Source organism: Onthophagus taurus, chromosome 6, assembly GCF_036711975.1.
Source record: "Onthophagus taurus isolate NC chromosome 6, IU_Otau_3.0, whole genome shotgun sequence".
Classification (NCBI taxonomy): domain Eukaryota; kingdom Metazoa; phylum Arthropoda; class Insecta; order Coleoptera; family Scarabaeidae; genus Onthophagus; species Onthophagus taurus.
The window spans coordinates 3,522,919-3,543,071 of NC_091971.1; the positions used below are offsets into that span (position 1 = coordinate 3,522,919).

At 32.1% G+C, this 20,153-nt stretch overlaps 6 protein-coding genes across 7 annotated transcripts; 3 read left to right on the forward strand and 3 right to left on the reverse strand.

Moving 5' to 3' along the window:
* The first annotated feature begins 505 nt into the window (after window positions 1–505).
* Window positions 506–3,849, forward strand: LOC111424819 (ATPase family AAA domain containing bor). The gene is made up of 4 exons (XM_023058508.2): window positions 506–822; window positions 893–1,160; window positions 1,212–1,418; window positions 2,100–3,849. Exons 1-4 carry the CDS (start codon window positions 603–605, stop codon window positions 3,322–3,324), a joined length of 1,920 nt encoding a protein of 639 aa, XP_022914276.1. The 5' UTR covers window positions 506–602; the 3' UTR covers window positions 3,325–3,849.
* A 2,217-nt stretch (window positions 3,850–6,066) lies between these two features.
* On the reverse strand, window positions 6,067–7,017 carry LOC111424727 (ubiquinone biosynthesis protein COQ7, mitochondrial). Its single transcript, XM_023058374.2, has one exon. The coding sequence runs from the start codon at window positions 6,822–6,824 to the stop codon at window positions 6,234–6,236; it is 591 nt and encodes a 196-aa protein (XP_022914142.1). The 5' UTR covers window positions 6,825–7,017; the 3' UTR covers window positions 6,067–6,233.
* A 25-nt stretch (window positions 7,018–7,042) lies between these two features.
* LOC111424724 (WD repeat domain 59) lies at window positions 7,043–11,994 on the forward strand. Of its 2 annotated transcripts, XM_023058369.2 has the most exons (6): window positions 7,043–7,227; window positions 7,281–7,419; window positions 7,477–9,170; window positions 9,230–9,353; window positions 9,465–9,494; window positions 11,413–11,994. In XM_023058369.2, the coding sequence occupies exons 1-6, from the start codon at window positions 7,121–7,123 to the stop codon at window positions 11,935–11,937; spliced, it is 2,619 nt and encodes an 872-aa protein (XP_022914137.1). In that variant the 5' UTR covers window positions 7,043–7,120; the 3' UTR covers window positions 11,938–11,994. The 2 variants fall into 2 exon arrangements, with proteins under 2 accessions (XP_022914137.1, XP_022914138.1); XM_023058370.2 differs by lacking the exon at window positions 9,465–9,494.
* On the reverse strand, window positions 11,090–13,158 carry LOC111424726 (NADH dehydrogenase (ubiquinone) complex I, assembly factor 6 homolog sicily). The gene is made up of 4 exons (XM_023058373.2): window positions 12,971–13,158; window positions 12,685–12,916; window positions 12,404–12,636; window positions 11,090–12,353 (listed from the first exon to the last, which is right to left on the reverse strand). Exons 1-4 carry the CDS (start codon window positions 13,087–13,089, stop codon window positions 12,005–12,007), a joined length of 933 nt encoding a protein of 310 aa, XP_022914141.1. The 5' UTR covers window positions 13,090–13,158; the 3' UTR covers window positions 11,090–12,004.
* Window positions 13,159–13,176: 18 nt separating this feature from the next.
* Window positions 13,177–14,510, reverse strand: LOC111424725 (deubiquitinase OTUD6B). Its single transcript, XM_023058371.2, has one exon. It carries the CDS (start codon window positions 14,152–14,154, stop codon window positions 13,195–13,197), a length of 960 nt encoding a protein of 319 aa, XP_022914139.2. The 5' UTR covers window positions 14,155–14,510; the 3' UTR covers window positions 13,177–13,194.
* A 359-nt stretch (window positions 14,511–14,869) lies between these two features.
* LOC111424721 (monolysocardiolipin acyltransferase Mtpalpha) lies at window positions 14,870–19,568 on the forward strand. The gene is made up of 6 exons (XM_023058366.2): window positions 14,870–15,202; window positions 15,275–15,378; window positions 15,431–16,162; window positions 17,932–18,278; window positions 18,336–18,894; window positions 18,942–19,568. Exons 1-6 carry the CDS (start codon window positions 15,133–15,135, stop codon window positions 19,416–19,418), a joined length of 2,289 nt encoding a protein of 762 aa, XP_022914134.2. The 5' UTR covers window positions 14,870–15,132; the 3' UTR covers window positions 19,419–19,568.
* The last annotated feature ends 585 nt before the right edge of the window (window positions 19,569–20,153 follow it).

Genomic DNA, 20,153 nt, shown 5'->3' on the forward strand with positions numbered 1-20,153 from the left:
CTCCAAATTGCTTTTTATTTCATAACGATATCTCAATTAGATTTTGAAATACTCATAGATTAATTATCTGAACGGTTATGGTTAAGATTATGCAAGGTTGCATTCAAAACATCATAACTCCGAAATTTGAGGATTCCAAGAAATGATCTTCAAAGTATTAAAAACTAAGTAAATTTGCTTCAAATTGCTTTTTATTTCATAACGATATCTCAATTAGTTTCTGAGATATACAAAGATTAATTAATTATCCTAACATTTCTGTTTAATGTTATTCAAGGTTACGTTCAAAAAATCATAAATCTGAAGTTTGAAGATTTGTAGAAATAATCTTTAAAATATTAAATACTAAAGAAATTTAATTTAAATAATTATGTACAGCTTCATCTCGATTGAAAATAAGACCTAATTCTATATTTTTTATTATTTTTAAATTTTGATATCCAAATAAAATCGCGCCATCTATCAAAAATACTAACTAATTAATATTGACGTAACTGACGCAACGTGCAAGATGACTTTTATCAGCCAGCGCACTTTGACATAACCTTAAATCCGGTCACGCTCTCGCGATACGTTTTGAATCGCGAATAAAAACCGCAATTATGTCCTGGCTATTTGGATATCGAAATCAAGATGGGCAGTCGGCAACTCCCGATCTCTCCCAATTCGGAGTTCAACCCCCTCAAGCTCCCGGAGGTGGCGGAACCCCACCGGAGGACCCCAAATTGACCAAGGCCGAAAGAAAAGCGATGGAAGCTTATCGTTTTGATTCATCCGCTTTGGAACGCGCCGCCCAAGCAGCGAGAGAATTAGAAAAGTCTAGTAAGTGTTTTAACTTTTAACAAATCATTTTTGAAGTTTGATTATGACTTATGTAATTATGTGTTTTAAGGACATGCGAAAGAAGCTTTGGAACTTTCTAAGCTGCAAGAAGCTACGAGACAACAAGAATATCAAACAAAAATTAAAGAATATGAGGCTCATATTGCTCAGATGCAGGTCGATCAAAAGAAAGTTGAAGGGGAAGAAAAAAGGAAGTATTTGCAAGAAGAAACTAGGCAACACCAAGCTAGGGCTCAGTATCAAGATCAATTATCAAGGAAACGATATGAGGATCAATTGGCGCAACAACAAAGAATGAATGAAGAGAGTCTTAAAAGGTAATAAATTGCTGATTTGATTAATTATTTATTTATTTTTATAAATATTAGGCAAGAAGAGTCTGTAGCTAAACAAGAAGCTTTAAGAAAATCTACGATTGAGCATGAAATGGATTTGAGACATAAAAATGAAATGAAGAGAGTCGAAGCGGAATTAAAAGCAAAAGCTAAAGTTGATAGAGAAAACAGAGATTTGACTTTAGAACAAATCCGATTAAAAGCAACTGAAAATAGAGTTACTGTATTAGAAAGTATCAAGTAAGTTTATTTTACTTAATTTAGTTTGTCCACGACTACCTTATAATATATACAGTGTGTTAATTAATTATCCTATCCCACGACGACATCATTGTAAGTATGCAACCAATATCACAGCAGTTTGCGTTATTGGTTGCATACTTGCAATGATGACGTCGGGTACGATAATTAATTAACACACTGTACCTTATTTATAAATGAGTTTTCTAAAACAAAAGGGTAGTTATTTTTCACAAAGCGAATAATATTGGTGAATAATCATTATTCACGGGTAATCAATTTGACAGACTTGAATAATTATTTAAAACGTCAAAATTTCGAAAAACGTTCGTTTAATTTAATTTGTTTAGGACTTTCCAAAGGTTTGATATCGAAAAAACGTAAACAAATTCCTTTTTTTCGTATGAGTTAAGCATAAATTAATTAATTTTCCTAAAAAGAAGCATGACGTTTCATAAAATTTACGTTTAATTTTGACAGATTGGTGTGAAGTTGGTTACAGTTGGTAACTTTGAATTTGTGTCACATTGACGTTTAAACTTTATTCAAAAATTTATTTAAAAAAATAAATTTATGGAATCAATTCCAGTAGTCATGGACAAAGTTAACCTTAGTGAATAATAGCCCTCATTATATTCTCTTATAATAATATACTATTAATTTATTAATTAAAATTTTTAGAACTGCAGGTTCAGTCCTTGGTACGGGAGTAACCGCTTTACTTACTGATTGGAATAAAGTCCTTGCTGCAGCTGGTGGTTTCTCATTACTCGCGTTAGGTGTCTACACAGCTAAAGGAGCAACTGGAGTAACAGCACGTTACATTGAAGCCCGATTAGGAAAACCATCGCTAGTTAGAGAAACATCAAGATTTTCGTTTCTTGATACTCTTCGTCATCCAATTCAAGCATTTCAAAAATTAAAAACATCGTCCGCAGATGCACTTCAAGGTGTGATTTTAGCCCCTAGATTAGAAGAGCGGTTAAGAGATGTTGCAATAGCCACTAAAAATACTAAGCAAAATCGAGGACTTTATCGAAATATTTTGATGCATGGTCCACCTGGAACGGGTAAAACGATGTTTGCGAAAAAACTTGCTAAACACTCAAATATGGATTACGCAATATTAACCGGGGGGGATGTGGCCCCAATGGGACGTGAAGGTGTTACAGCAGTTCATAAAGTTTTTGATTGGGCGACTAGTTCACGAAAAGGTTTGATTTTATTCATAGATGAAGCAGATGCTTTCTTAAGAAAAAGATCCTCAGAAAATATTTCCGAGGATTTAAGAGCAACTTTAAACGCATTTTTATACAGAACCGGAGAACAAAGCAATAAATTTATGTTAGTTTTGGCCTCAAACACCCCCGAACAATTCGATTGGGCCGTTAACGATCGTTTAGACGAAATGGTTGAATTCTCTTTACCTGGGTTAGAAGAACGCGAACGTTTAATTCGATTATATTTTGATATATTCGTGCTTCAACCAGCAACTCAAGGCGCTCGGCGTTTAAAAGTCGAACAATTCGATTATGGGGCTTTATGTTCAAAAATGGCTGAAATGACCGAGGGAATGTCTGGAAGAGAAATTGCTAAATTGGGTGTTTCATGGCAAGCAGCCGCTTACGCATCTGAAGATGGTGTACTCACTGAAAAAATGGTTTTGGAACGAGTTAAAGATAGCGTTATGCAACATAGGCAAAAAGTTGAGTGGCAATCTGAGCAAGAACGCAGAGAATCTAAGAGTATTTATCACTCTGAAAAAGAAGAATCTTACAAACCTATCGCGATCACGATTAAGGAGATCGATGAGGAGATTGAAAATATTTCGAAGCATAAACAAAGCGAGTTGAAAGAAATTAAAAAAGAACTCGAAGAGGAATCTGATACGAAAACGAAAAGATAATTATTAAAAATGATTAATTAAATAAATAAATAAAGAAAAGGTAGTTTAATAACAATTTTACGTTATTCCAAAAAAATAAATAACAAAAAGGTAAATAGATTTTTCTTTATTATTTACCTTCTTGTATGGGTTTTGATTCGTTTCAATTTGAAAGTGAATGACGTAAAAAGAAATGATCTAGAGGTAAATGTGAACTTTTTGAATGTTGACTACAAATTGGAAACGTTTAGACTAAGAACCAAATTGTAAAAGCGTTTCTTCGAGTGCAGCATTTATTTGTTACTTGTTGTGATGATGCACTTTGTATTTTTATACAAAAAAAAAAGTTGTAAATTTTACATTTTTCTTAGAAAATTTTTTCTCATCCTATCGAAAAGAGAAATTTATATTAAACTTCTCTATTAAAGTCTTCAAAAAGATCCCACAAGTTTTTAGTTTAGTTCCGATTTTTTGTTGTGATACATTTTATAATTAATTCATCAATGTAATTAAAAAAGAAATAAATAAAAATCTAAATACAAATCATTTTTTATTTCTAATTTTTTATTTCATATCAATATAATCCATTTCAAAATTAAATAACTTTTGATATAGCAATAGCGGATTTACATCCAAATTTAATAACCTCACTAAACTTTATAAAAAATGAACGGTATCAGCACCGTGATCAATTCTAGTATAATGGTGTTCTTGTTCTTCATCTCGAAACTTAGTAATGATCTTCAAAAATTAAGTACTAGTACAAAACTAGAACTAACACTAGACCGAGAACTAGAAACATTCGGATTTAGCCACACGTCTCTCAAGACGGCTAAACCCGAATGATTCTAGTTGTTGGTCTTGTGTTAGTTCTAGTGATAGTGCTAGTGTAAAACTAGAACTAGAAACATTCGGGTTTAGCCATACGTCTTTCAAGACGGCTAAATCCGAATGATTCTAGTTCTAGGTCTTGTGTCAGTTCTAGTTTGACACTATCACTAGAACAAACACTAGACCGAGAACTAGAAACATTCGGATTTAGCCACACGTCTCTCAAGACGGCTAAACCCGAATGATTCTAGTTGTAGGTCTTGTGTTAGTTCTAGTGATAGTGTTAGTGTAAAACTAGAACTAGAAACATTCGGGTTTAGCCGTACGTCTTTCAAGACGGCTAAATCCGAATGATTCTAGTTCTAGCTCTTGTGTCAGTTTTAGTTTTACACTATCACTAGAATTCATCACTAAATCCGAGAACTAGAAACATTCGGATTTAGCCACACGTCTCTCAAGACGGCTAAACCCGAATGATTCTAGTTGTAGGTCTTGTGTTAGTTCTAGTGTTAGTGTAAAACTAGAACTAGAAACATTCGGGTTTAGCCGTACGTCTTTCAAGACGGCTAAATCCGAATGATTCTAGTTCTAGCTCTTGTGTCAGTTTTAGTTTTATACTATCACTAGAATTCATCACTAAATCCGAGAACTAGAAACATTCGGATTTAGCCACACGTCTCTCAAGACGGCTAAACCCGAATGATTCTAGTTGTAGGTCTTGTGTTAGTTCTAGTGATAGTGTTAGTGTAAAACTAGAACTAGAAACATTCGGGTTTAGCCGTACGTCTTTCAAGACGGCTAAATCCGAATGATTCTAGTTCTAGCTCTTGTGTCAGTTTTAGTTTTACACTATCACTAGAATCCATCACTAAATCCGAGAACTAGAAACATTCGGATTTAGCCACACGTCTCTCAAGACGGCTAAACCCGAATGATTCTAGTTGTAGGTCTTGTGTTAGTTCTAGTGATAGTGTAAAACTAGAACTACCATTCTACCAACTATCATTCGGATTTAGCCGTCTTGAAAGACGTGCGGCTAAATCCGAATGTTTCTAGTTCTAGGTCTTGTGTTTTTTCTAATTTTACACTATCACTAGAACTAAGACTAGACCGAGAACTAGAAACATTCGGATTTAGCCACACGTCTCTAAAGACGGCTAAACCCGAATGATTCTAGTTGTATAGTCTTTTGTTGGGTCTAGTGATAGTGCAAGTGTAAAACTAGAACTAACACTAGAACTAGAAACATTCGGGTTTAGCCGCACGTCTCTCAAGACGGCTAAACCCGAATGATTCTAGTTCTAGGTCTAGTGTTAGTTCTAGTTTTATTTCTAATTTAGCGCTAGATTGTTGTCTAATTTTATTGAGCTATAACGGATGCTGCGTTCCCCGTATTGATCTGTTATATCGAGGTTTTACTGTAATGTCAAGTGAAATAATAAAAATAGGAAAAAGTAAAAACTTTTTGTGAGAAATATTAAAAATGTTTAATTTATTTCAAAAAGTAAACATGTTTCGAAACAAATGTTTCATCTTCAGTACTTGAAATAATTACAAAATGATGGAAAAATTTAAAATATGTTGGAAATAGGAATGAGTTTTGGTTTTCTTTCTTAAAATACAAAATATTTCTAAAAAAATTTTGTATACAAGTTCAAAATAAATAAAATCATTTACGTTTATCACTTACTTTTTAGATAAGTTAATTTCCAAGAAATTTAAAGGATTTTATTTATTTAATTTATTAAATTTTTTAGAAATATTTTGTATTTTAAGAAAAAAAAACCAAAACTCTTTCCTATTTTTATAATTTAATTTTTGAGAAATATGGAGAATTTATCCCTTTCATCACGTGCTGCATTTTAAATAAATAAAGAAAAGGTAGTTAAATAACAATTTTACGTTATTCCAAAAAAATAAATAACAAAAATGTAAATAGATTTTTCTTTATTATTTACCTTTTTGTATAGGTTTTTATTCGTCTCAATTTGAAAGTGAATAACAAAAAAAAGAAATAAATACAAATCATGTTTTATTTCTACTTTTGTATATTAATATCAACTAACAATTATATCACATCAACATAATCAATTTAAAAATTAAATAACTTTTGATATAGCAATAGCAGATTTACATCCAAATTTAATAGCCTCACTAAACGCTTTATAAAAAGGAGCAGCTTCAGCACCATGATCAATTCCAGTATCATGGTGTTCTTGTTCTTCATCTCTAAACTTAGTAATTGTCTCCAATAATTCTTTGTTTACATCAGGATCGTTCATCAAGGTCCTTAATTGATCATTATAATGTTCAACAATAACCGTTTCAACAGCCACTGTACACGCCATAGCAGCTTTATCCCCCAACAACGCTGACCCTGCCCCTAACGCAAAACCGAGTACATTCCAAATTGGAATCATTGCAGTTGGGCGAACTCGGTGTTTTTTAATTAATTCTTCGAATGTGTTTCTGTGATGAATTTCTTGTTCCCACATGTGTTTGATTAAGGGACCCTTTGAAGTACTCCCAAGTATAGCCATTTGACCAGCGTATATTCTATCGGCACCAAATTCTCCTGCATGATCAACTCTAATTATTTCATCTAAATCCGATTTTGTTGTCGATACTGATCTTAATCCTAATATTAATGAGTTTATAGGAAGTTTTTGTGCTTTCTTTAACGTTAACATGTTTTTGACATTTAAACCAAATTTATTTTTGAATAGGTTATGTTTTGATTAGTAATTAGAAAGTTTCGATTGATTTTTAATTTCAAAAGGATTTATGTAAATTAAGATTTAATTATGAAAAAAATGTTTTGATTAAGTTTTTTGGGTGGAATTACAAAAATTTTGGTAATAAAATTGTTTAAAAATGCAATTAAATTCAAGTTTGGGTTAAATCGAACCTCATTTTTATGATGTATTTTGAAAAGAGGTTATGTTTCCTAATGGCTTAAAGATAATTTTTAAAAAGCTCAAAAGAAATGGCTGCGAGATGGAACAGCGAATTTTATGTTGCTATGGAACAGAGGGATCTTCAAGCTAGTGCTATGGCAGTTAATAATTCCGGGAATTTTGTGTTATTAGCAGGGTATGTTTAAGCTTTTTTATGTCTTTTTTTACTAAATATTATGTTTTTTTTAGTCGTAGATGTATAGCAATAAAAAATCTAGATGATATTGATGGGGAACCCCTAAAAAAATTCCCAAGGCAAAGTAAATATGAAGTAGGTTCAGCGGAATGGAATCCCACCGAGCATAACAGAGAATTATGTGTTATTTCTGTAAGTTAGAAATGACCCCAATTAAAATATCACCTTTTTTGACATTACTTTGTTTAGAGTAACCAAAGACTTGAAGTTTTATGTTGGTCAAAAGGCGAATTAACCCAATCTCACTCATTACGAGCACATACTAGAGTAATTACTGGTTTAAATTGGCATAGATCAGACCCAAATATTTTAGCTTCATGCTCAGTGGATACTTTCATTTATATTTGGGACATTAGAGACTCAAGACGGCCATCAATCTCTCTTTCTGCTATAGCAGAAGCTACTCAAGTGCGTTGGAACACTATGAATTCAAATATTCTTGCAACCGCGCATGATGGTGATGTAAAACTTTGGGATAGAAGAAAAGGTACAGCTCCCGTACAATATATTAGCGCCCATTTATCTAAAATTCATGGATTAGATTGGAGCCCTCGTTCGGAAACGTATTTAGCAACATCAGGGCAAGATTGTACGGTGAAATTTTTTGACACAACAAATGCTCGAAGAGCAGAATCTGTTTTAACAACGAATGCCCCTGTTTGGAGAGCCAGGTTTACGCCGTTTGGAAATGGATTAGTAACGGTGGTTGTGCCACAATTGAGACGGGGAGAAAATGGGTTATTGTTATGGAATACTGATAACAGGGGAAGTCCCGTTCATACATTTGTAGGCCACAGAGATGTTGTATTAGATTTCGACTGGCGAAAGCGTTTACCGAACGACGTCGATTTTGAATTAATAACTTGGTCGAAAGACCAAACTCTATTAATATGGAAAATAGACCCTTTTGTACAAAAACTATGTGGACATCGTCCCGAAGAAAACGCGGAGGAAGATTTAATGGAAGAATTAGTTAAAACATCCTCCCCAAAAATCCAATTATTACAACAAGAATTTTCTTTATTAAACGTCCACATTCCAAACATGGAAGTTGTTAAAATGGACGTAACCAGGCGAACTTGCACGGTTAAAGTTGATTCAAGTCTCGGAATAGTTTGTTTACAAGTCATTTTTCCAAACGCTTACCCCCACGGGGTTCCCCCCACGTTCCAAATTGTTCAAGGATCTACCATTGACGCACATTTAGCGAGCCAATTAACTCAAACTTTAAATCATGTGGCTCAACAAAGAGTTATTAAAAATCGGACGTGTTTAGAACCTTGCCTAAGACAATTAGTTGCGACTATTGAACAATACCAAAGCGACCCGACTGACTCAAAAAAACAATTCGATGTAAATTATACTGAATCTAGTAATTTAGGCACTTATAATGACACTTATATACCATTTCCACGAACATCCGGAGCGAAATTTTGCTCCGCAAATATTTTAGTGTGTTTTGGTCGATCCATAAACATTCGTAAAGCGGCTATAAATAAAGGTGAAACGGCTACACCCCGCGCTTTATCCGCTTTAGGAAATTATGGCTCAAAAAGATCAAACGGACCTGTTACAATTTCATCTTATTATTATCAAAAATCACGAAGAACACAACAAAATCCGTATAAAGGTCCAAAAGCGTATGTGTTAGTATACGATGTCTCCCCTTTGTTTTATGTTAACCGCTTTTTGGCGGACAATTATATCTTGGCTGGAGACGTAGTCGCAATTTGTCGATACAATAAATCGATCGCTTCTAGTATTGGACGCGTCGATTTGGTACAAGCTTGGACTTTAGCGGAATTAGTTTCTGGCCCACAACAAGCGGAAGAAGATATGTGTTGGACGTATCACCCGTTTGGAAACGAATTAATGCAATCTTTGTTAGTATCAATCGAAACTTGATGCCGATGATTTTGATGTATTGAGAGTCGAGTTTTAGAATTTCCCATTACGCCAATCAATCGGATGTACAAACGGCTGCCATGTTATGTTGTATTTTTGGTAAAGAAAATGAGACAAATTCGAAAAAAATTACTACCAAACAGCGATTAATACATCCTGAAGTGAGTAAAAATAATTTATATCTAAAATTAAAAGCTTTATGCTTTTCTTCATATCTATCTACTAACTTTTAAAACTAATTTGGATGTTTTATTTTTAATTCGATTTTATAGTTAATAGCAGCTGGAAAAAGGTGGTATGAGGTAATATATTAATTTGATAATATTCTAATCTTTCAAATCTAATGCTTATTTTTAATAATTATTCATCATCATCACATTGATCCTGTGACAATCCTCGCGCTAAGATCCTCCTCAATGTCATCTTGCCACTGATTATGGGGTCTTTGTGGTATAGTCGCCTTTGGCGGTATACTTTCTTTGCCCATCGATCTTTTGATATGCATTCCAGATGATCCAGCCATAATTCAGGCACTTTTAATCAGGGTCAGACCAATGAAGGCATTCCCTTATCTAACACCTTGGAACGAGCCCTCTAAGAGTAATCCTTTTATTAATATACCAGGAATTTTATATAACTTGCAATATATGAATACAGTAACCATAGTTAAGAAACTCCTATCTACTTGCACTGTCCCACATAAAATGCAACATAGCTTAATGGTACTGGCATGGGTAGTTTTGCAAAGGAAAAGTTTCGCTAGAAAAAGGTGACGTTCTTATGATAACTCTGAGTTTCTATCTTAAGACACACCACTAAAAAATATCGAAAATATCAGGTACAGAAACGATCGTCGGCTAAAAGATGATTTAGACAAAATTCACTTTTTTTAATGATTTAGACATACAAATGTCATCTTAACTTTTAAACGTCATTTTGACGTTTACAAATCACAATACGTTTCCCTGAAATGGTACCAACCTAAATTTTTGAAAATCTTTTGATAAATGTCTAATATTTCCAACCAATTTTTTTGTAACTTATATGATACGTCAGTATATTTCGCCACTTTTAATATTTCACAAAGAGTTTTTTTCATCAAATTAACTGATTTTTGAGTTTTTTTAATATCTACTTTCTTTAACGATGTTGACGATGTTAACGATTGTCAAGTTGACGTTTAAATGTCAAATAATAATATTTTTACTTTTTATACAGATCATTTTGCAATAATGATGTTCATTATTTCATTCTGATAAATGGTATAGTTTTCCACTTTCCATCCAATTTTCTTATCGATATTTTATTTTTCTTATTCTGTCTTGTACTGTTTTTGTATTTTTTTGAATAATTTTGACATACAAATGTCATATTAACGTCAATTAACGTTCAAACGCCATTTTGACGTTTAAAAACCACAACAAATATCCTTAAAATCGTACCAACCTAAATTTTTGGAAATGTTTTGATGAATATCGAATATTTCATACAAGTTTTTCTATAATTTTTGATTTATAGTAACATATTTCGTTAATTTTAGTATTTCCATAAAACATTTTACATTAAATTAACTGATTTTTGAGTATTTTGAGATCTAGATTTGAACAATATTGACGTTTAATTGTCAAATTGACGTTTAAAAGTCAAATAACTGAGTGTAAAGTTATTAGTTATTAAACTTAAAATTTATTATAAGAACTTTCTTGTTTAATTTTTTGCATTAAATCATTATAACTTAAACCATTTTATCATAGGCTCAAATACTTGAGGAACTACTAAAGCTAGAACTAACACTAGACTAGAACAAGAATCATTCAGGTTTAGTCCTGCGTCTAGGTTTATTCGCGTTTTAGGTCCAGTGTTAGTTGTAGTTCAATAAAAATATGCAACATAGTGATATCTTATGTTAAATAATGCTGCCTACCACTGTCACTAGAACTAACATTAGACCTAGAACTAAAAACATGCAGGCATGTTGCATTTTATGTGAGACAAAGTAAGTAGGTTTCTATGGAAATATATTTGACTCATACACCATATTAAATATGATACTGACTTCCAGAAACAATTTTTCCTATAAATATAGCAACACCTTGTCTAATCTCCTTATAATATCCTACATTACATCAAAAGTAATTCTTAATACATAAACTTACAATAAGAAAGAAATCATAGTTTTATCATTTTATGTAATAACATAACTCCTTTTATTTTATACAGTCTGGTGGATCACCTTATCACACAATACCAGTAGCAGATATAATAACAGAAGGAATCGGTTTCCCATTAATAAAATCAACTCGTTCAAGTTCCTTAGAAAATCTCCGCCTTCATGAACTTCAACATCCCTCGATCGTAGATAAAGATCAAAACGTGAATCTTTACGAATATTACAAGTTAAGTTACGCTGAATTACTACACCGATGGAAATTGTTGTACAACCGAGTGGAGGTTTTAAAATATATGTCGACGCCGTCGGAGACTTACCGGGGATTGGAATTTTTAACAGACTGCCAAAATTGTCAAAAGCCCTCTAAATATTGTACGTGCGATAATTGCAAGAAGCTCTCTTTAAATTGTATCATTTGCCACACTTCTGTGAGGGGTTCGGCGAATTGTTGTTTAATGTGTGGCCATGGTGGGCATACAGCTCATATGCAACAATGGTTTGTGAAGAATAAAATGTGCCCTTCTGGCTGTGGGTGTCGATGTCTTGCCGAAACGGCTGAAGTTTTTAAATTATAAATTTGTATTTAAATAATTGTATTTATTTTTCAGATTAAAATTATTTATTTTTCGAAACATGTTTTAATTAATATTTATTCTTATAATTGGTTAACCATAATTTGGGTAACCAAAACCATGATCTATGTAATAGTGATGGATGAAAAACGTTATATTGTACATTGCTTAATCGATTTAAATAATTATCAACTGCTGTTGTTGGTAAAAATACTGTTTTAGCTTGACTAGGTACATTAGACATTAAGTCTCGTGCTTTAACTAAATGTTCATTTGCCCTACTTGCTAAATCTAAACATGATTCAACCATGTTATCACTTATTTTGTTTCGCAAAACATCTTCATGACTCACTTTATGGTTTACTAAGATATCTTGGGGGATAGCGATAAAATTAATTTTTTTTGCAAGTGGAATTGTTCTAAAAAATACAATATCAAATCATATTCACAAACAAAATATAAAAAATACCTTAATAATTGCGTAATTCCTTGAGCTTTCCCAATATGAGAAGCAGCATGATCAGCATGAATATTTTTGATGCCACAACTTTCAAGTATAAGATAATAAACGGTAGAAACAGTTTTTTCAGCGTATGTTTCCAACTCAGACATTGTATTAAACGAATTTTTATTAAGCAATTCACTCCTACTTATAATTAAAGTCTTAAAATGTCTTTTTGTTAACTTTTCTCTAAGACTAGCCTAAAAATTAACACAAATAACGCATCTAAAGATCATGTGTTTAAATACCTTATATATTTCTAAAGCAACGGGGTGTTGTGGGACATTTAAAGGATCTTTTTGAAAACACTTATCAATAGTTTCCTCCCAAAATTTCAAACGCATCCGTCCGATATCTACTTGACTAACGCGTTCGCTGATTTTTGATACTTCTATATTAAAGCTGCGAATTGCTAAAGCGGAAGATCGATGGGGGTTTTTTAGAAATAAAGTGCAAACAAAATTCTCGTAATCATTAGTCCTATAAAGTAAAAATTAACTCCTAAGTTGTGAACATAACCTCACAAATTCTTACCGGACCAAATTTAAACAATACTCAGACGATGTTTGTGATTTAAACCGTATATTATTTAATAAATAAACATCTTGTGCTAAAATCTTAAATAAATTACACTTATTTGTTAAAATAGACATTTTTGGTTTGACAAATTATCTTTTAGGTTATAATGTACAAAATGGTACAAAAGTATTGGGACAAAAAAAAAATATTTTTGGATAAAATATCTTAATATTTTCTTTTTATTGTTCCTTACATACAGTAGAATTATAATGCTCCCCCAATTTATACAAGTGCCTATGATAAACAAGAACTAATGGAGCACCCTGAAAATTTTCACCTTGAATAGTGGACGGTCCGGAGGCCTGAATAACCTTAATCGGACATTGAAGCACATTAGATAATGCTCTAAGTTCCAATTGCCCACCCCATAATTTCGTTTTTTCAACTTTCTTACAATAATTTTCGAATTGTTTATCATCAACGGCTTGTTCGGTTTCGTTATACATAAAAGGTATAAAATCATCTTTATGTTCTCTCATAAAATCGGCAGTTTGTTTTCGTAATCGTCCGGTTGTGGAAGGTTCCCTACCAGTCATCACCAATTGGTGATTTATTGCACAATATAAACAATTACCATCAGCAGCTATATCGAAAATATCTAAATTATTCGATGTGAGTATTTCCTTGATGGTTTGCATTTCTATAACTCTAGGTCCTTGACTATTAACCTCATCTTGTTCTTGAATACGTTTTTCCCGTTCTTTATCTTCCTCCTGTTTTTTATTCCTTCGCTTTTGAGCTCTCGTTATTTTTACAGGTTCCATAGGCTCCTCCTCTTCATTCTCATCCTCTCCAACATCACCTTCCGTATCATCTTGATTTCGAATTCTCCTCGAACCTCGCGAAGTTTTGGAAGAACTTGGTGAGATCGTATCATTACTTTGAGTAGAAATATGGTCATCAGATATTGAGGAGTTTTGGCAGTCTGTTATATTAGCTGATTTTAATTCTAAGTTATGTTTATCATCTAATTCCTTTTCTAATTGAGTAATCATATCTTGAATCTCCTTTTTCTTCTTTTTATCACCTTTTGGAGCCGATTTTTTCAGAGCTTGAATTTTCGCCTGTAAATCTTTGCGTTCTTGTCGGTGCCTTTTTAACATCGTTTCTCCTTCCATTTCGTTTTCTGACGAACTCATTGCGAATTAGAAGAGGAAAAGTATATTTCGAATATGAGTTATTTAAAAAAAATCTTTTATAAGCGCTGAACACGCGTGCACCTGTCGTATCAGCGAAAAAGTGAGGCTATGTTAAAATATTATTGAAATAAGATGTTTTAAGGGTTAAATTGAAATAATTTCGTATGGTTTATTATAATTTTAAGTTATTTATTGTTTAAAATAATGCGAATATCGATTTTTTGTGGTTTTATTGGTGGTCAAATTATTCTTATCATATGTAATGTAACCCGGTTATAATTTGGCAGATATTTGAAGTTAAATCTAATTAAAGTGTTCGGATTATGTATTGGATACTATTTTAAATCAAATATTATAAATTTTAACACAGTTTAAAGCTGGTTTAAGATAAATTTATAAAATGACATTTTTTGACATTTCAATTTAAACAGCGACATCTTTTGATTTTTGTGCAAATTTCTTAAGATACTTTCAAATTAGAATATAAAAAAAATAATTTGATTTATACAAATCAAAATTAAAATATTTTCGAGAATAAATGATGTAAACTAAATTAAAATTAAATTTTTTGAAATTTAAAAAGTTATTAATAGCGACATCTTGTAACTTTTATTGAAATTTATCAAATTAGAATGACATGAAAAATCAAAAAGTAACCTATATTTCTAATAATTTTCTTATTCATTTTTAGAAATATTCACTCTAATATTACATAACTATTAATATAATTACAAAAATTGTAGTTTAATAACCCCAATAACATTTTTTTGAAGTCAAATCTGTATTTGTTGTAAATATCTGAATGGTTCGGGCTGTCATCTGGTTGATAAAAAACTCGTGTACAAATTTTTATTAGTTTTGTAACTGGTCAAAGTACAATTTCGCTTTTGGTGTTGGTTCAGTCGATCGGCCGGTTTTTGTGCGGCGAAGTCATCAATACAACTCCGGTGCAGTTTGTTCTAAATTATATTAATCACCATGTCGAGCGTAAGGTTATTTGGGGCCTTGTACAAACGAGTTTTAATTAATACGAAAATAGCCGGACAGCGTAAGTGTTTATCGTTAATTGCACATAACTTAAGGTGTGATAGCAAAAAGTTAATTGATTTTTTTATTTTAGTACCAATTAGACTCATGGCTACTGCTGCAGCGGAACGAAAACACACCAAATTAAAGGTGGTCGATAATGTTGGAGTTATCGTTCTTGATTCGCCAGATGCCAAAGTAAGAATAAATCATTTTGTGTGGATTAAAAATGGAATAATTATTTTTATAGGTTAATTCATTAGGACAGGAAGTAATGACTGAAATGGATTCGATTTTACAAGAAATCGACGCTAATCCATCCATTCAAGCTGCAGTTTTAATTTCAGGCAAACCAGGATGTTTCATAGCTGGTGCGGACATCACCATGTTAGAAAAATGTAAAACTCAAAATGAAATGACTCAAATTTCGAAATCTGGCCAACAAATTTTGGGTGCTATTGAGAGTAGTAAGAAGCCGATTGTAGCAGCTATTCAAGGATCTTGTCTTGGAGGCGGATTAGAAGTCGCGCTTTCTTGCCATTACAGAATAGCTGTTAAAGACAAAAAAACCGGTTTAGGATTACCAGAAGTTATGCTTGGTTTACTTCCTGGTGCTGGAGGAACTCAACGTTTACCAAAATTAATTAATGTCCCAAACACATTAGACATTGCATTAACTGGCAAAACGGTTAAACCGGATAAAGCAAAAAAATTGGGAATGGTCGATATGCTTGTAGACCCCTTAGGGCCCGGTTTAGTCCCTCCAGAAGTTGCCACACGAAAATATTTAGAAGATGTTGCTGTTCAAGTAGCCAAACAAATCGCCAGTGGAAAACTTAAAGTCGATCGTACTAAAAAAGGATTGATGGATAAAATTTTTAATTTTGCATTGCAATATAATTGGGTTAAAGATCAGATTTTTGGAAAAGCCAGAAAGCAAGTCATGAAAATGTCTGGGGGGCTTTATCCTGCTCCACTCAAGGTATGATACTTTTTTTTTTAATTAATGTTTATTAGATTTGACAGTGGAAAAAGGTCAAAGTGTGGTTTGTGTTATTATTGAAAATGTATAAATTTTTAAGTACAAAGGCCGTTTAATCTTATCAGTTTGCTCTCTTATATAATAATAAATGTCTAAAGTTTATATAGTAATGTAAATGAATCATTTTACACCTTAGTTATTGATAGAATTAAATTTGTTTCTATTTAAAATGATATTTCTAAGGCCCACTTTAACTATCCTCTTAATAAACTATCTAAAAATCTAGAGATTCTAGAGGATAGATAACATGGTTATAGTGGTTTTAAGTGCTGTCATTGGTTAAGAGTAATTCTAGAACCAACTAAGTTCTAGGTCTTGTGTTAACTCTAGTTTTACACTAGACCTAGAACCATTTGGTTCTAGTTCTAGTACTAGAACAGTGCTAGTATAAAACTAGAACTAACACTAGACTTCGAACGCGGCTAAACCTAGACGCAGGGCTAAATCCGAATGATTCTTGTTCTAGTCTAGTGTTAGTTCTAGTTTTAGTAGTTTCTTAAGTATCTGAGCCTATGATGCAATTGGGTTAAGTTATAATGATTTAATACAAAACAATAAAGTTATTATAATAAATAAAGTTTAATAACTTTACAGACTCAGTTATGTATTTGACTTTTAAACGTCAATTTGACAATTAAACGTCAATATCGTTAAAATGTAGATTTCAAAAAAGTCAAAAATCAGTCAATTTAATGTAAAAAATCTTATGGAAATACTAAAATTAGACAAATATGTTACTATAAATCAAAAAAGTTATAAAAAAACTTGTATGAAATATTCGATATTCATCAAAACATTTTCGAAAATTTAGGTTGGTACGATTTTAGGGATATGTGTTGTGACTATTAAACGTCAAATTGACGTTTGAACGTTAAGATAACATTGTATGTCAAAATTATTAAAAAAAATCAAAAAGGGTTATAAGTAGAATAAGAAAAATAAAATATCGATAAGAAAGTTGGATGGAAAACTGTAGCATTTATCAGAATGAAATAATGAACACCATTATTGAAAAATGATCTGTACAAAAAATAAAAATGTTTGTCTTTTAAACGTCAACTTGACAATTAAACGTCAACATCGTTAAAGTAGATATTAAAAAAACTCAAAAATCAGTTAATTTAATGTAAAAAATCTCATGGAAACACTAAAATTAGCGAAATGTATTACTATAAATCAAAAAGTTATAAAAAAAAAACTAGTATGAAATATTTGATATTCATCAAAACATTTCCAAAAATTTAGGTTGGTACGATTTTAGAGATATGTGTTGTGGTTTTTAAACGTCAAAATGACTACTTAAACGTTAAGATGACATTTGTATGTCAGAATTATTTAAAAAAAATCAAAATGGGTTATAAATAGAACAAGAAAAATAAAATATCGATAAGAAAGTTGGATGGAAAACTATAGCATTTATCAGAGTGAATCTATGATCTGTACAAAACTTAAAAATATTATTTGACTTTTAAACGTCAACTTGACAATTAAACGTCAACATCGTTAAAGAAAGTAAATGTTAAAAAAACTCAAAAATCAGTTAATTTAATAAAAAAAATCTTTGTAAAATATTAAAAGTAGCGAAATATACTGATATGTCATAAAAGTTGAAAGAAAACTTTACCATTTCACAAAACCAAAAACAAACTTTACAAAAAAATGAAATTAAAAGTTAAAGAATTCAGTCTATTTCATTATCCATTTTCTAGATTTTAGATGTTGTTCGTACAGGATTAGACCGAGGTGAAAGAGCTGGATTTGAAGCTGAAGCACTAGCGTTTGGTGAATTAGCAATGACAAATCAATCGAAAGGTTTAATCGGTTTATTCCGCGGCCAAACTGAGTGTAAAAAGAACCGCTTTGGGAAACCGGAACACCCAATAAACACCGTTGCCGTTGTTGGAGCTGGTTTGATGGGTGCTGGTATCGCACATGTATCAATCGATAAAGGCTATAAAGTTATTATGAAAGATACGAATTTGCAAGGTTTAAACCGCGGTGTTGGCCAAATTCAAACCGGTTTACAAAATGCTGTTAAAAGGAAGAAAATTAACAAGTAAAAAATAATTTCTTTTATAACTATATTGAATTAACTTTTATTTTTTATTTTTAGTTTGGAAAGAGATAAATATTTAGCCGGGTTAGTACCAACACTGAATTATAACGATTTTAAAGACGCCGATATTGTAATTGAAGCCGTTTTTGAAGACATCAATGTGAAGCACAAAGTTATCAAAGAAATCGAAGCCAACACCCCAGCTCATTGCATTATTGCCACAAACACCAGCGCTATCCCGATTACTAAAATAGCAGCTGGATCTTCGAAACCAGAAAAAGTTATTGGGATGCATTATTTCTCCCCAGTAGATAAAATGCAACTTTTAGAAGTCGTAACTCATCCAAAAACTAGTCAAGACACTTGCGCGGCTGCCGTTGAGGTTGGATTAAAACAAGGAAAAGTTGTGATTACCGTTGGTGATGGTCCCGGATTTTACACAACTAGGATTTTATCTACAATGTTATCAGAAGCTATTCGATTACTCCAAGAAGGTGTTGATCCAAAAGAATTGGATACTTTAACAAAGAAGTTTGGTTTCCCCGTGGGGGCGGCTACTTTAGCTGATGAAGTTGGGTTGGATGTTGGTGCTCATATTGCAGCTGATTTATCAAAGGTAATTATTTTTTTTTAATTAATCATTTAATAAAGATGTATTTTTAGGCATTTGGTGAAAGAATGAGTGGGGGAGATTTAAATATAATGAAAGATATAGTTCAAGCTGGTTGTCTTGGAAGAAAATCTGGAAAAGGAATTTTCGTTTATGAAAAGGGAAGTAAAAATCGCGATGTAAACCCCGAGGCGATTGATATCTTAAAGAAATATTCGCTGGAACCTAAAGGTTCATTTAGCGATGAAGATAAACAATTAAGGATGGTATCTCGTTTTGTAAATGATGCGGTTTTGTGCCTTGAAGAAAAAATTTTGGCCAGCCCACTTGAAGGCGATATTGGCGCCGTTTTCGGTCTTGGATTCCCGCCATTTACCGGCGGCCCATTCCGTTGGGTGGACCAATTTGGCGCCGGCCAATTAGTCGCAAGAATGGAACAATATCAATCTTTATATGGAGCACCGTTCAAACCAGCTCAAATGTTGATCGATATGGCCAAAGATCCATCTAAGAAATTCTATCCGAGTTAAAGCGTTTTGTGTCTTCCATTTCCCTTATCCCACATGCTCTCATTGGTGGCCTTTTATATATTTTTTCTTACATCTATTTTATACATAAATACTTAGTTATTAAGGAGATATTTTAAAGAAAATAAAATTTGTTTCCATCTAAAAAATAAAGGAGAAACTTTTTTTTGTCCCAATACAAAAATTTTGTTTAACAAAAAAGTTGCGTCAGGGTGAAGGTTACATTCGTAACACACTCTAAACGAAGGTATATACAATTGCCGTGATTCAGCGAGCAGAGTCGAAATATTCACGCGAAGTATATAAATAGATCAACGTTTGGCGATCTTCACCAATTGACCAACGCGCATGCTCCGTGCGTTTTGATATAATTATTTTTTTTTCTTTAAATTTGAGTCAATTTTAAATTTTAAGTTTATATAAACACTATTTTTGATAAATTGGTTTATGATAAATAAATAGGAACGGATTTTTATGATTTGGGTGATTCAAATTTACAAAATTTAGCGTGGAGCTTTTTTAAAACATTTTTTTGTTACGTTTATCTATTGGGTGTGGAACTCAAACTCATGAGTTTGTTTATACAAATCTATTTTAGAAATGTTGGATTCATTCATTCTTTTTTTTTGTAACGATTTAAATAAGTTGATGAAAAAATGATTTTTTTGTTAATAAATTTTATTTATTTATTTTTCTTGTTTTTTAGGATTATGATTGCTTTAATATAAAGGAAAATAT